Consider the following 15524-nt stretch of genomic DNA (forward strand, 5'->3'; position numbering starts at 1 on the left):
GCACAGGCTCAGCATGACCTATAATCCTAAACATCTCATTTCATAACTAACACTGTTCGGGCCCCAAGGAATGTTCTCACCTCTTGCCCTAAAATCTCTCAACAAAAGGCAATTGTATCTGAAGGTCACAAAGGGGGTTGCAGCCTCTGCCAATGTTGTAGACAAACACTGTTTCAGAGTATAAGAAGGAAGTGCTGAAAACACTTGAGAGAAATGACAAATTAACTTAAATAACTTCAAGGGGCATGCATGCAACAGATTATAGCATAACAGCAATGCTAAGCACCCATTTTTCAGCTTCTCCTCATGTATTATAAGCTTCTTGTAGCTGAGGAACATTCTACAATCTAAACAATTTATACCACTAATTTGTATGTAGGAGACCCAGACACAAGACGTGTGAAGTGACACCATTTCTCTACATTAACAACTAGACTGACCATGAATACTAGAAATGCAAAGTTATGTAATATAAATATTATACAAGATTATTAATGAAGTTTTCAAAATATTTAAATTTCCAGCTTTAAACAATTCTGATTTAAAACTTTGATACTGTACTTTGTGTTTTGTCCTATAATTTTAATACTTTTGAATATTTTAGAAAACTTTAGCTTTCTAAACATTAAAATTTTTACATTAACTCTCACTTATATTTTCTATAAAAATATATTCAAAATTCTTTATATTCTGAAGTTGTAAATTCTGAAAACTACATTTTCTTTTATGTCCTTTAGGTGGTTACTGCCAATAGAACATAAATGACACAAAACTTTTGTAACAACGTATGCAGTGATTTTATGAAAGTGAAGGCAAGAGAAATAAATTTTAAGGAATAAATATATAATAGTTTATAACTCATGAATGTCTTCATTTTATTTCTCTTGCAACTATTGCTGGCCCATCAACTTACTCGGATATATGCAACCATTAAGCTGTTTTCTTGATATTCTGCCAACTTAATCACATAAAAAGATTTTGTTTAGGGTTTTGTTGTTATGAAGCTGTCAAGGTAGGAGAATAGAACATATTTTACTAAAAAGCTTGTTAGCTTGAATTGTACCTTTTAAATATATAGATATACGGCACATGGGCCTATTTTTGAACTTGTGCCCTGGCACTGTCTGCCTGCAGTTGGGGTGTGAACTTCTGATCCAAAGAACACGGCTTCTCAACCTGGGGTGACTGCTCTGAGCAGGGGTATGTTACCATGCCTGGAGACAGTTCTGGTTGTCTCAAGGGCATCCCGTGTGGAGAGGCCACGAATGTTACTAAACATTCTACAAGGCACAATGATAGGTTCCCCTCCACTCCTACCCCAACGAAGAATTATCCAACCCAAAATGTCCATAGTATCAAGGTTATTCTAATAAGAGTGACAGAGAAACCTCAGGCTTCTGGAAATGATAGGGGCAAAGAACTCAGGAGCATGTGAGGCATATGGGATCACAGAGGAAGCGGTGGTTCTAGACAAAGCTGCAGCAGTTCTGCCAACAACGGGCCAGAGGTGGAAAAGAAATGCCATGCCTAACCGCAAAGCCTCCAACCAATTCTCTGGCCCTTCCAGAGGCCTTCCTTCAATAAACTAGCTTGAGGGGCTTCTTTCTGTTCCTTGCAACAGAGAACACTGACTGCTAAAGCAGGTAGGACCACTCTCCCAGCCCCCATTTGAGAGTTGGTAAGATTGGGCCCCATAACATCCCAGAGCACAGTAGTCAAAGATGGAACTGCAGCTCTATTCGTCTGTTTACAAATGAATGCCTAAAATTCAGCTCAAACCAGTAACTTTCAGCTCAACCAAGTACTTCTTTTTAAGTAAGAGGAGAATGTTATTTCTTGTTCACAAAATACAACATAGGAAGAGGTACAACACCATCTTAGGAAGAGCCCAGCCTCCAACACATGAAGACCTGTTCTAGCTTATCTGTGCTGCTCTAGACCAATCCTCTTTGTTATCGCCCAAGTAACTTTTTCCGCATGGCAGAAATTATGACAACCAGGAGCACTAAATACTTTTACCTTACAATTTCTACCATTCCAGAGAGAAAAACTTCAGATCTTCCAAGTTCAAAATGTCCTAAGGCATCTTCGACCTGGTCTGAAGTAGGTGTCCCATTCAGGGACTGAGTATCTGTCAAAGGACTGGGGGTTAGGGATATTTAAGACCCCTGTGGACACTTTGGGAAGGGGACAGAGGTGGTTAATGGGAATAAACCACATTCAGAACGAGTGCTACAGCCCCTCATATCCAGCCAAAGAATCCCTTTTATTATTCTGTATCCCATCCTATTCCTTTTTGTAATTCAGCAAACCCTTACCAAACCTAAATGTCAGAGGTGGCTTGTTATCAGGAGGTGAGTAACAAACCCAAGTCATTGGGTCATTTTTTGCTCTTCCTACCTCCTACTGCTGGATGGCTGGATCTCTGCATTGCCACTCTGAGGCCTGCAATAATGGAGCAGCTTCTCCTTGGTACAGAAGAAACAGACACAGAAGTCTCCCACTAGCCACTAAAGGTCCAGCCTAGAAGTAACAGACATCACTTTTGCTCACAACAAATGCATTGGCCAGAATGGGTCACGTGCAAGCTGCACATGCGCACATGTGCAGGGAAGAAACTGAGTGTTTTGCAAACAGCTCCAATTTACCACTCCAGCATTTTACAAGCACTGTATGTCATCTTTACAACCATCACAGGAAGTATTACTATTATCCCCATATTAAAGATGAAGAAACACACACACACACAGGAAGGCCAACCGGCCAACGTCACACAGCTAGCGACGAAGGCGAGCATTTGATTTCCAAGTCCATTCTCCTAAGCATCCGTTTTTTTTTTTACGGCCTCCCTTGGCTTGTGTTGTGTGGCGTTCAGCCATTTCGTTGCTCATTAGATAATGCAAACATAAGAAGGGGGGACCTGGATGCCAGGACAATGACCTTGTAAAGTGCGACATCCCACTCTATTCCTGATTCTTGGGTCCAGGAATTTTGTACACTCAGCATAGTACAGCACAGGCTCTAGAAAAGGCTCCACTTAAAAAAACATGCCCAAAAAAAGAGGGAAAAAAAAAAAGGCATAGTCTCCACAGCCGTGAGAGTCAGAGAGGACTTTAAAACACGCTTACATCCCCCTTGACAGACTACATGCTGGCCATAGAGATCGTCATGCACAGGTTCCCTCTGTGTAGAGGTCAGTCTATTATAGGTTAACAAGCTCCAGTGAGGGCAGAGACTAGATGCTTGTACCCCAAATGCCTACGTAAACATCTCATAAATACTATGTTAAAGACCACAAGGCATGACAGAACTTAAGGGCCAGGAAACAGCCTGACTTTGCCACTTTGTAGCATCTTGAACCAAAGGCTTCACAACTCTTGTGTTTCACATTTTTCACTTAACTAGAGCCGTTAATAGTAGCCATGATGTGGAATGTGGAATCATAAAGGTTAAATGAGACAGTTTATGTAAAGCTTAGTTCCACACCTGGCATATAGTAAACATTCAATAAGCACTAAAAACTCTTACTCTTAAGGCATTCATATTTTTAGGAGAAAAGATCAAGTTTAACAGCACATGTTCTTGTGGAGGAAGATTTATGGCGGAAGTGACTTTTTAAGCTGGCTTTTAGGAACATCTCCAGGGAACAGGCATTGGCCTGGGAACCTTAAGCAGACTGAGGTGTGGGACATAGGGGTTCAATTTAGAATTAGGATTCGTGGGTGTTTGGAAGAACAGCGGATTAGACTGAAAGCCAAGTGAGAATCAGATTTGGGGTCTCCCAAAGCTTGCTTTCTTTGGGGTCAGGAGTGGAAACCAAACTCCCTAGCCTTCAGTGAAAAGTTAATCTCTCAAATGTTGACCAGACCAAGAAAGACCCTCTCTCCCTTGCCCAGAGAACTCCGTGCTCTTCTACCTAGCATGTTAACTCACATTGCCCAGAGGTTAAGGCAAAACAGCCTTTAAATAAGAACATAGGATTTAATGACCATGAACACAGATGTCCTAGGAGGTCATCTTTGGTAGTGGTTCTTGTGACTTAATTTTTTAGTTTCTCATCAAAGGCTCTATGCTCTATGGAATCCCTACAGAAAAATGCATGGTTATCAATGTGCATGTTCTTTTCAGAAAGTTCATCTCTCTCTGACATAGGTCTATAGATTTTAGGTTAAGACCAGAGGGTCTGGATAGGTGCTGTGGCCCCTTTTAACAATGCCTCAAAGTGCATCTGGTAGGCCCAGATGATCAAGATGCTATCATTCCTCATCACCCTAACCCCCTAACCTCGCCCTGCCTGTGGCAGTGGCAGGCTGGGAGGCAATGCTGGGTTCATACCACACCAGAGGCAAGTCTTCCTGCCAGAAGGAACCTAAACTGTCTCCAGACCCTCAAACCTTGGAGTCTAGCCTGGGCTACCAGCACACAGGTTGTTTACTCTATCTATTTACTTGGTCTCAGAAGTATCAGCTCAAGCCATCTGCTTCCCCATAAACACAAGGGACATGTGCTGTTAAATCCATCAACTGGCCACCCAATTTTCCCAACCTCAGCACCTACTTTTTTCTACCCCTGACCACTTCAAAGGATACTGGATCCCCACTAAATGGTGGGGACCAGGGCACCTGGGTGGCTCAGTGGGTTAAAGCCTCTGCCTTCAGCTCAGTCATGATCCCAGGGTCCTGGGATTGAGCCCCGCATCAGGCTCTCTGCTCAGCAGGGAGCCTGTTTCCCTCTCTGCCTACTTGTGATCTCTGTCAAATAAAGAAAATCTTTAAAAAACAAATAAATGGTGGGGACCATTTTCTTGCCTATTTTAGTACCTAATTATCAGTGCCCAGGAAGATGAGGATTCAATCAAGATATACTTACTGAACCATCCACTCTGCCAAGCCAGTTATGGGAGATCCAACAGTAAACAAAACGTGACCTATCTTCCAAGAGCTTAGAGTCTTAATTAAGAGAGCTATCAATAATCAGCTTTGAAAAATTCTTCTGGATTCACTTCACCTGTCTTGATAATTTCAACTGCATATATGACTGTCAAGTACTAATTAACTGTACTTTACATAATCTCATCTTTCCCCTAACAACTATTATGTAGGTTTTCTATTATTCCCATTATGCAGATGAGGAAATCAAAGCTACTTAGCAGAAAAGCAAACTTAATTTCTGATCTGCTAAACCCCTAAAGCCCACGTTAATTATGCATGGTCGTCCAAATAATAGAGCGCCAAACCCAGACACACTTGTCTACTGGCTTTCTTCTAACATTTTACTAAGTGAGGCCTACTAATCAGGGCCATTTCTTACACCTCTAAGGCCAGTCTTGGCATTCCTAGCTAGTTTCCACATCTTAGAGTGACCCGTTTCAGAAAGTTACATTACTGAATGCCCGCCATGCCCCAACCCTAGGCTAATTCAAGTGTGCTCTCACTGAGCATCACCATGGAGTAATTCTCTTTTTACCTAACACAGGGAGTCCCACAGAAGTTGTCACGTGCCAAAAAGGACCTTACAATCAGGGTAGTGCTAATTTAACATCCCTACTCAGACTTAGATACTGGAGTGTTAAAAACTGTCTGACCTACCAGAAAGTCAAAAACAGTATTCTAGATGAGTAATCAAAACAATCAAATCAGGGGCGCCTGAGTGGCTCAGTGGGTTGAGGCCTCCGCCTTCAGCTCAGGTCACAGTCCCAGGGTCCTGGGATCGAGACCCACATCAGGCTCTCTGCTCAGCAGGGAGCCTGCTTCCTCCTCTCTCTCTGCCTGCCTCTCTGCCTACTTGTGATCTCTGTCTGTCAAATAAATAAAATCTTTAAAAAAAAAAAAAAATCAGTGAAAAGTGTCCTTTACTGAGAAGGGAAAAAAAAAAAAGTATCAAACCTATACATCCAACAGCTTTTAGAACCTCACATCCTATTTGACATTAGACTTCCTAGAATCAGGGCTACAATCTGGCAATTTTTTTTTTTTAACTTTGCCTCACTCGACTAAAAGACACTAAGAGTAGTTGCTGTCTTTTTTATAAGGCTGTGAGCTGCCCCATTCTCCCACTCCCCTGCCTGGCAAATTTAGCTGACCAGGTGCACAATGACGTATCTAGGCTCTCATCCAAGCTTCCCTTCTCCTTGGCCAGACTCAGACCTTCCAAGAATCAATTCTAACCTGTGCTGTCCAACATGAACACTAGCTACATGCAGCTATGAAAGTGGCTAGTCCCAATTAAAACGTGCTTTAAGTGTAAATAAATGTGTAGTATACATTATTTCAGAGACTTAATTCAAAGTAAAATTCCATTATCTTATTAGCGATTACATGTTGGAAGTCTATCATTTTGAACACTAGTGTTATTAAAAAAACCAATCCAATTGTTTAATAGTTTTATATAGCCACTCTAAGGTTAGAGCATACATGTGGCTCTTGTTCCATTACTGGACGGCAAGGCTTACAGAAGGGCAGTGGAGCCCACAGCAGCTCACTGAAGTTGCCCTCCCCTCTTCAGTGGTTGAGTTCGTTACAAGCATTCCTCAGGTGAAGTGGCCCAGCAAACTAATTCTTCTCAATTCCACGAATATATTGTGACGGGTTTACAGTCCAAACTAGTTCTTAAAAAGAGGTTTCATTTTTCTGACATCTTACACGTATTACTAAAATGTTCCTAATACGCCATCCAGATTTACTGAGATGCATCTTAGTGGTCTGCGGGCTCTAACGGTTTCCTGCCTGCTTCCTTAGGAGCACTTACACAGTTCTATAGCCAGGTCCTATTTTGGGGGCAGTTAACAACAGTGCATGAAAAGTGTACTGTCAGGCTAAAAAGAGGAAAGGCACCACTCCTTCCAGGGTTAATCTAAGACTCCAGAAGGGAAAGCATCACCACCTGGACCCCAAGCCAGATTCAGCCAGATACAATCTCCTCCGGCGAGCCATGGGCATGATGGTGTGAGTTAGCACAAGACTTCCTCCTCCTTCACTTCAGGGAAACAGCATTCCTCAATTAACACAAAGGCTGCATACTGCTCCAGACGCTCTTGCTAACTCTGCTGTAAAGTTCAAAACGACCGAGTGAAGCACCAGAGTCCATTGAGGCATTTTATTTGCACGTATGTATTACATCCCTAGAAAAAGAATCCCAGGATTTTCCCTCCTGTGTGTTTTCGTCTTGCTTCTTCATGGTCCATGATGCCAGCTGAAGTTGTCAGTACAATGAAACTATGGAGAGTTAAAAAAGAAAATGCTGGTGAGTTTTTCCTAAAAATAGTTCAACACAGAGCGGCTTTCTCGTACAGAAAAAGACCAACATTCCTAAGTGCTTAAGACGCTTTCCCACAATAGGACGCAGAGACTAATGTTGCCTACTCAGGCTGGCAGTGCCTGGAATGGCTCCTGGAACCCAAAGACCCAAATCTGAAGACCTCAGCTACACAACACACTCACAGCCCTACCCTGGGCTAACACTGAGAAACAACACTGTTAAGCTTAACAGAAAACAAAGACAACTCCTTTAACCTCAAAATGTCACTTTCTGTTTTCAGGTAAGGAGATGGAGTTTAAAGCAATAAAGTGTTGATATAAACTTGATTCAATTGTTTCTGCCACTTATATGATCACAGGCAAGCTACCTGTAAAGAGACAGTCAGATGGACAATGGAAATGCCATTTGGCCTGGCGACCTCACAGGGATCAAGGTAAGACACATAAGGTGGTATGCCAACTCTGAGGCATTAAAATTAGCATATCGTAAGTAAATCAAAAATGAGTCACTCATAACACAACGTAACTATGAAGTGGGAGTAAATTCAACCACATCACCAACCATATGACTGAGGCGGGGTGGGGGTTAACTTCTTAACCACAAACAGATAAACATTTACTGTGTTGTGTCAGATACTAAAGTTCTTTATCAGAATTAAACCACATAATAAGAGAATTATTACCATTTTTACAGATAAAAATGATATGTAAATATCAATATGTAAATGATATGAAGAAACCAAGGCCATGAGATACCCAAGGCCTCACAGGTTTAAGGTAGAAAACCAAGGATGTGAACTCCAGCTCTTACCAAGAATGAAGAAATGGAGTTTCTCCAGAGACCTAAGGTTCAGAAGTGATTCCAACCATACAACGGGATCACAATGAACATATAGTATCAACTATAAGCACTAAGCCAAAAGAGCAGACATTAGAGGACATACATCTGCTATCTCTCAGTTAGCCTGGACTCTCACAGGTCTCTCAGAACCTGAAGCCTAGGACATGAATACCTAAGAACTAATCCTTGAGTTAAGATGGTTGGAGATGGGAGACAATTACTACTGTAACAGTAAAAACCCAAAAAACAAAAACTCAGCTCAAGTCAAACTACACAGTCAGCAATCTTTAGCATTAATTTCTTTTAAATGAGGAAAACTGACTCACCCAAACTGGCGGGATGGGAGCAAGTTATTCTGCCATTTTTCTAGATCTTTCAGTTGTACATCAAATCTGGGGCTGATCACTCCACACTGCAAAAGCATAACAGAAAACACTGTTCACGTCTTAGCAGTAACAGAAAACCTTAGTACACAAACATCATTTACATCTGAATAGTATACAAACCAGCCAAATCAACATTTCATGGGTAACTATTCTATGCCACCTTGATATGTCATTTGAAAAATATACAGGGGGTGCCTGGGTGGCTCAGTGGGTTGGGCCTCTGCCTTCAGCTCAGGTCATGGTCTCACAGTCTTGGGATCGAACTCAGTGGGGAGCCTGCGTCCCCCCCACCCCACCTACCTCTCTGCCTACTTGTGATCTGTCAAATAAATAAATAAAATCTTAAAAAAAAAAAAGATACTGAAATAGGATTATGCCTGCCTAGGGAAAGTAAAGTATTTAGAAAGTCACACATGATGTGATGAGCACTGCGTGTTATACTGAACTACTGAATCACTGAACCAATGATGTACTCTATCTTGGCTACTTGAATTTAAATAATTTTTTTTAATATGCAAAAAAAAAAAAAAAAAAAAAGTCAACAGTAGGCAAGCCTGGGTTAGCTAAGTTGGCTAAGCGTCTGCCTTCGCCTCAGGTCCTGATCCCACGGTGATGGGATCAAGCCCCCTGTCAGCTGAGAGTCTGCTTCTCCCTCTCTGCCTGCTGATCCCCCTACTTGTGCTGTCAAATAAATAAAATCTTCAAATTTAAAAATATAAATAAATGAAAAGTCAACAGAGGAGGGAGAACAAAAGGCAATGCATGGAAAGGTCAGGTTCACAGTGTCTATCTCTATGGGCTAGGGAGCTGTCCCAAGACAAATGGCCAGATTTTAAAGAGGTTAAGATACCAAGCCTTGGGCGCCTGGGTGGCTCAGTGGGTTAAGCCGCTGCCTTCGGCTCAGGTCGTGATCTCAGGGTCCTGGGATCGAGTCCCGCATCGGGCTCTCTGCTCGGCAGGGAGCCTGCTTCCCTCTCTCTCTCTGCCTGCCTCTCCATCTACTTGTGATTTCTCTCTGTCAAATAAATAAATAAAATCTTAAAAAAAAAAAAAAAAAAGATACCAAGCCTTCGACAAAACTGTAGTCAAACTTTTTTTACACAGTAAGCCTGAGATGAATGTGGAGGGTCTCAAATCCTTCACTCAGAAGCCAAAAATGCAAAGTATTCAAAGTATTAGAATTTTTAAAAAACAAATTCTACAGACACTAAACTAAAATCTAAGAATTGGCTGGTATTCCTCATCAGCAAACTACCACGATACAGTTACAACCCCAGGCCAAGTTTTCCAAACTAATCTGGCAAAATGGGTAAAAGGCAGAAGGAACAGATTCTTAGTTATCCCACCTATTTGCTACCGGGACAAAGCAACAACTATCTTCCAATGTGAGAACTCTCCATAAGAGCCAAAGTACTCACTCTAATCGCTGAATTATACGAAAAGCCTAAAACACAATAAATGTTCTAACATCTACCAAAAGGCTATCTGCACTTACTCTAGTCTCATTCAAAGTCTCTGACTAGATCAACTGCGTTTACAAAGTCAAAGCCAAGGGAATCAAAAGACTCCCTCATCAGAGATAAACATGACCACTCTGCCACAGTCCTACTCTACAAATCACTAATATACTTCAAAAGTATCAATGCATAGGGGCGCCTGGGTGGCTCAGTGGGTTAAGCCGCTGCCTGTGGCTCAGGTTATGATCTCAGGGTCCTGGGATCGAGTCCCGCATTGGGCTCTCTGCTCAGCAGGGAGCCTGTTTCCCTCTCTCTCTCCGTGTCTCTCCGTCTACTTGTAATTTGTCAAATAAATAAAATCTTTTAAAAAAAAAAAAGTATCAATGCATAAAGGTTCCTGCTACTTATATAGCAGAAACGGATCATTTGAAAACACTCAGGATTAGTACTAGTGAAGTGTAAACTCCAGAGAAGAAAGCAGGTATGAGACACTTGTGTGCCCACATTCATACGAGTCCCAAAATGCCTAACAGGAGACTATGAGGTTAGAACTTATTCAAATCTTTAAAACAGTTAAGATGTCCACAGGCAGATCTGAACCCAAAGCAACTGAAAATGGCCCAAATCCCCTAAGTCAGGAGGCCCACTTGGACTCTCCTTTTCATAACATGATTTTAACAGCTATGGTGTCACTTAATTGTCAAGGGCAATCCCACAATACAGATGGAGGAATAGGGAAATGCAGTCCTTTCTCCAAGCAAGCTAAATGGTAGACTTTCTGAGGCCTCCACTCCACCACACCCGGGGTTTTATTTATTCCAGCAAAATCCCTCACTCAACTAATAGAATTAAACCTTTCCCAAACCAGAATTCTTATCTAACTTCTAACACTACCTTACTTCTCAGCACCACTAAATTTCCACAGTATGGGGCGTATCCATCTCTTGCATGAAGATAACTGAGGAAACTGTGTCCTACAAAGGAGGAAAACTCAACTTTAGAGAAACTGAAAACTGAAGTTTGTTCTGGCCAACCAAAATCAAACGGCTAGGGGTGCCTGGGTGGCTCAGTTCACAGAGCATCTGCCTTTGACTCAGGTCACCTCAGATGGGAGCCCATAGTTGGGCTCTCTGCTCAGCAGACTGCCTGCTTCTCCCTCTGCCCTCTGCCTCTACCCACCCCCCTCACGCTCTCTCCTCTCAAATAAAATCTGCGTTGGGGGGGGTGGAGAGACAGCTAAGGAGCAGGGTCTGGATTTCAACTGCCTATTAGCCAGAATATTTCAAATTACTTTACCACAGAACAAGGATGCCCATAAAGGATTTCCACTTGAGAAATACTCTGTTCAAACTTATTTCTCATGTTTTACATATAGCTGAATGGGTGTGCACATGACTTACCCAACTTAAGTTTTTTGGGTTGTGGGTGTTTTTTTTTTTAAACATCAAGTCAGTCTTCCACAGGACAGAGTTAAGATGTTCTATGAACTACATACTGTAACCAGCTCTCCCACTGGTTACCAACTAGTTGGGAGACCTTGAGGATAACTCCTATCTCAGCATCTCAACTCCTAAAATTAGGAAAAAGCACATCCTTTTCCGGGCGCCTGGGTGGCTCAGTGGGTTAAAGCCTCTGCCTTCGGCTCAGGTCATGATCCCAGGGTCCTGGGATCCAGCCCTGCACTGGGCTCTCTGCCCAGCAGGGAACCTGCTTCCTCTTCTCTCTCTGCCTGCCTCTCTGCCTACTTGTGATAGGCTCTCTGTCAAATAAATAAAATATTAAAAAAAAAAACCACATCCTTTTCTACTTCAAGAACACACTGTGAGGATCAGAGTGACTAGAACAAAACAAAACAGTCTCATAATTTACCTGAAAACTCTTCTAATCCCTCGGAAAAACTTCACACCCAGTAATTTTCATCTAACATTAGGTATCAATCCACACATCAACAAAGTTCACTATACAGGGAAGCAACTTTGTAAAACAAACTGGTGGACCAGACAATAACCTTACCAATCAATCTAGCCCCTGCCACTAACCACAACTCATTTCTGGGCCTGTTTTCCCCTCATCTGTGTTGGCCACAGGATGTCAGGCTCCATGTAAATCTGAAAGCTAGAAACCTGAACACAAAAAGCAGGGGAGCAATTCAGGGACCCTAACTTGTTAGAGACACCTATCCCCAAAATACATGCAGGAAGGTTAGCCACAAAGTCAACAGACCAAACAGATCCACCAGGTTATGCTGAGAAGTCAACTGAAAGGGAGTACGAAACTCCCATACAGACAGCAGTACAGCCCCAACGGCAAAAATGTAGGTATTATTATTGTTAGAGAACCACATTCAGTCACTAACACAACTAATAAAATCAACATAAAATCACCGAGAGGAGGAACGAAGTGATTTACAGCCCTGCCACATCACAAGTTCAAGCCAGTGGGCGAACATCCAGTATTCAAAGAAAATCCTTTCACCCCACCCTACAGCAACTCCCCTCAGAGGGTCCACACTTCACAAACATTACAATGTCAACTAACAATCTGGAGCAAATACAACCTGGAGAATAAATCAATTAAAATGGGATATAAAAACTAATGATTTTAATCAACTCCCTTTTTTTTCTTTTACCCTGATAGAGCAAGCACACCACTAATTTGGTTTTACAAGGGAATTTACAACATGTTTAGCACCATGAATAATTCATAAAATCTTCTATGTGGAAAATAAACAATTCTTACCTTGTTCAACCTGCCTGTGAGGTTCACAACAATCTTCCCCGCTCTGTGATCATCAATGATTTCAAATTCGCCAATGTAACCTACAGAACATAAATGGCTGTATTAAAGGGCAGATGGGAATTGCAGAGACCTAAGTATTTATGCTGTAGTATTCCCACTTTGCCTACTTGATGCTTTCACATCATCTCAGTGACTGTTTCTCTAATCGGTTTAGGCAAAGACAGTTGCTCCAAACCAAAATTTGTATAGCCTAGTATTTTAAACTTGAGGGCCCACACCCAAAAACCACCCCCTCTGCAATTCCAACAGGGGGACTGTTTTCCCCTTTCTCCTCGCAAAGGCTGCTTTGTGCCCAAGACATAGAGCAATTCTCCTTTCCATTCCAAAGCCCTTAGAAGGGCTCAGGACACGTTCAGTGGTATGCTGCAGCCACAGTATTACACAAAGTGGCCAGGTCAGCTCTCAAACTATTAGCAGAGCAACAGTCACAAACTTCCTCCTCCCTTCAACAGTCCTAACTAGTTCTAACTTCCTTGGTGCTTCCTGACTAGCTTCTGTCCAAGCTTTCCCGCCTACAGTCGAATTCACCTGCCTTAGTTCCCCAGTATGACCGCCATCACCCCCACCTCACCTCCCCAGTCCTCTCCTGCACACTTCCTTTCTACAAAAGGGATTCCTTTAATATCCTCCCATGAAAACACAAGACAGCCACACACTTACCGTGCTTCATCATCACAGTGAGAAACCGGACGATGACTTTGGAGCACGGCCTAATAAGAACCTGGCGTTTGCCTCTCTTTTCAGCATTGTTGATGCTCTTGAGAGCATCTGCCAGGACATTCATGCGCACCATTATGGCTGTTCAGGGAAGGAAAAAAAGAGTGTTTTACAGGCATTCTCAACTTCAAAAGGCACCCAAGCATTCCAGGGCGAACACCTCCCTTCCCTTCTGCCTCTATCATGAAGTTTTCCTACCTCTAAGCAGGCAGGTCCCCGAGCGCAATGGCAGCCACCAAACCGACAATATAAGCTACTACGGTCGGTCGGTTATTCACAACGGGGGCCTGAGAATCACTGGGCATTTTCCCAACTTCTCAAATCCGGCAGCACTTGTACTTTTCACGTTGTCCTCCAAGTTAACCAACGCAATGTCAGCCTTGTCTTAACATCCAAAGGACACCACTGTCACTAAAACAACTAATAAAACGCCCGTTCTTGAGCCAGCGACAATCGTGCCCCGACGGCAACGGTACCCCAGTGGCAAGGAGGAACTTTTTACGTGCACCGGACTCGACTCCACCCTAATGGGCACCAAATCCAAGACATTCCAGTAACGCTGGGAGAAAAAGGATGAAGACCAAAGCATGCTTCAAGCTCCAACTCTAAGGATCCAACCTGCTTCCTCAAGCCCAATCAAGCATCAAGGGAAACCCTGGAGCCCACAAGACGCAAGCTGCCATCCCAGGCAGAATGCAGTCTTCCCTGCTAAGTGGCCTCAGCATCCTAAGCAAGCTCACAGAACAGCAGCAGTAATGGGAAGCTGCACAGCCCATCGGGGCACCGAGTCCCGATGCTTCCCGCCGCCCGGAAGAAAGGTGCTGCCTCAACCACTGAGAAGAGGTCCTGCAGCCGCCCAGTTGGGGCTACCGCCTCTCCGAATGGTCGACAGCGTTCTGGTTCCCGCCAGTGCTGAGGCCTGCGCTTCACAGGCCGGCCTTCCCAAGTGCAGAGCGTGGGGCGGACGGGCATGACTCTCCCCTACGCCTGCCCAAACCCCCGCAAGAGCAGAATCCTCGGCCCAGAGGGACCCTGGCATCATCAGAGAGCTCCGAAATGGAGGCTCAGACCGCAGGATGGCCCAGATAGCCAACGGATGATGTTGGGTCCCTCAGAAAGAGACACTCACCGGCAAAGAAAGATGGCGGAAAGAGGACGGGAGGGGCGAGCGCACGGAGTTATGGGAAGCGGGTAGCCTATCGCGAGACTTTAAAAGAGGAGCCAAAAAAATACTTCGCCGGGTGGAAGGAGGCAGATGAAGGGGCGGAGGCTCTTAAGGGATGAGACGTGGAGAGTCGATAGAATCAACCGCTCCCGGAGAGACCAAGGGAATAGGAGAGGTTAACTTCCTTCTGGAACTAAATCTGTAAAAATGAAACTGAAAAGGGCCTAGATATTTGCTAACTTCGGTTGTAATAAGCGCTTACCATTTAGAATAAATTTTTATATTTGGGTTTTTATAGTTGCGGGTTTGAAAGGGCCCGCACTAATCGATAACTACCTCTGCAGGGGGCGTTTTAGAAACTGACACTTGCTTTTCTCCCCACACAATTCTGGTTTGTTTTTTCAAATCTGTGTATAGATTATTTCTTCAAAGAAGTATAAAATATATTTTTAATTCTGTACTTCTTTTATGACAATCCTTTTTTTTTTTTTTTTTTTTTTAAGATTATTTATTTGAGGGGCACCTGGGTGGCTCAGTGGGTTAAAGCCTCTGCCTTCGGCTCAGGTCATGATCCCGGGGTCCTGGAATCGAGCCCCCAATCGGGCTCTCTGCTCCGTGGGGAGCCCGCTTCCTCCTCTCTCTCCCTGCCTTCCTCTCTGCCTACTTCTGATCTCTGTCAAATTAATAAATTTTTTAAAAAATCTTTTAAAAAAGGATTATTTGAAAGAGAGCGGGGGCAGGAGCGCAGGTGAGGGCAGAGGGAGAAGCAGGTTCCCCACCAAGCAGGGAGCCCTGAGCTGAAGGCAGACACCCAACCGACTGAGGTACCCAGCTGCCCAGGATCTCCATAACTCTTATAAATCATTTACTGGGGTTCCAAAAGGATTCTTTCTCCTTCTGGGA

At 43.4% G+C, this 15524-nt stretch overlaps 1 protein-coding gene across 1 annotated transcript; it reads right to left on the reverse strand.

The window, feature by feature from the left end:
- Nucleotides 1–7080: 7080 nt before the first annotated feature.
- RPS15A (ribosomal protein S15a) lies at nucleotides 7081–14668 on the reverse strand. Its single transcript, XM_044232953.1, has 5 exons — nucleotides 14586–14668; nucleotides 13400–13537; nucleotides 12680–12759; nucleotides 8424–8509; nucleotides 7081–7214 (listed from the first exon to the last, which is right to left on the reverse strand). Exons 2-5 carry the CDS (start codon nucleotides 13530–13532, stop codon nucleotides 7121–7123), a joined length of 393 nt encoding a protein of 130 aa, XP_044088888.1. The 5' UTR covers nucleotides 13533–13537; nucleotides 14586–14668; the 3' UTR covers nucleotides 7081–7120.
- Nucleotides 14669–15524: the final 856 nt, after the last annotated feature.

The sequence above is a fragment of the Neovison vison genome, chromosome 14 (assembly GCF_020171115.1).
Source record: "Neovison vison isolate M4711 chromosome 14, ASM_NN_V1, whole genome shotgun sequence".
Taxonomy (NCBI): domain Eukaryota; kingdom Metazoa; phylum Chordata; class Mammalia; order Carnivora; family Mustelidae; genus Neogale; species Neogale vison.

Coding starts and splice junctions, on each gene's coding strand:
- RPS15A (XM_044232953.1), bottom strand. CDS start 13,532: ATGGTGCGCATGAATGTCCTGGCAGATGCTCTCAAGAGCATCAACAAT. Junction 12,760..13,399: donor CACTGTGATGATGAAGCACG/GTAAGTGTGTGG, acceptor TATGTTCTGTAG/GTTACATTGGCGAATTTGAA. Junction 7,215..8,423: donor CTCCCATCCCGCCAGTTTGG/GTGAGTCAGTTT, acceptor AACTCTCCATAG/TTTCATTGTACTGACAACTT.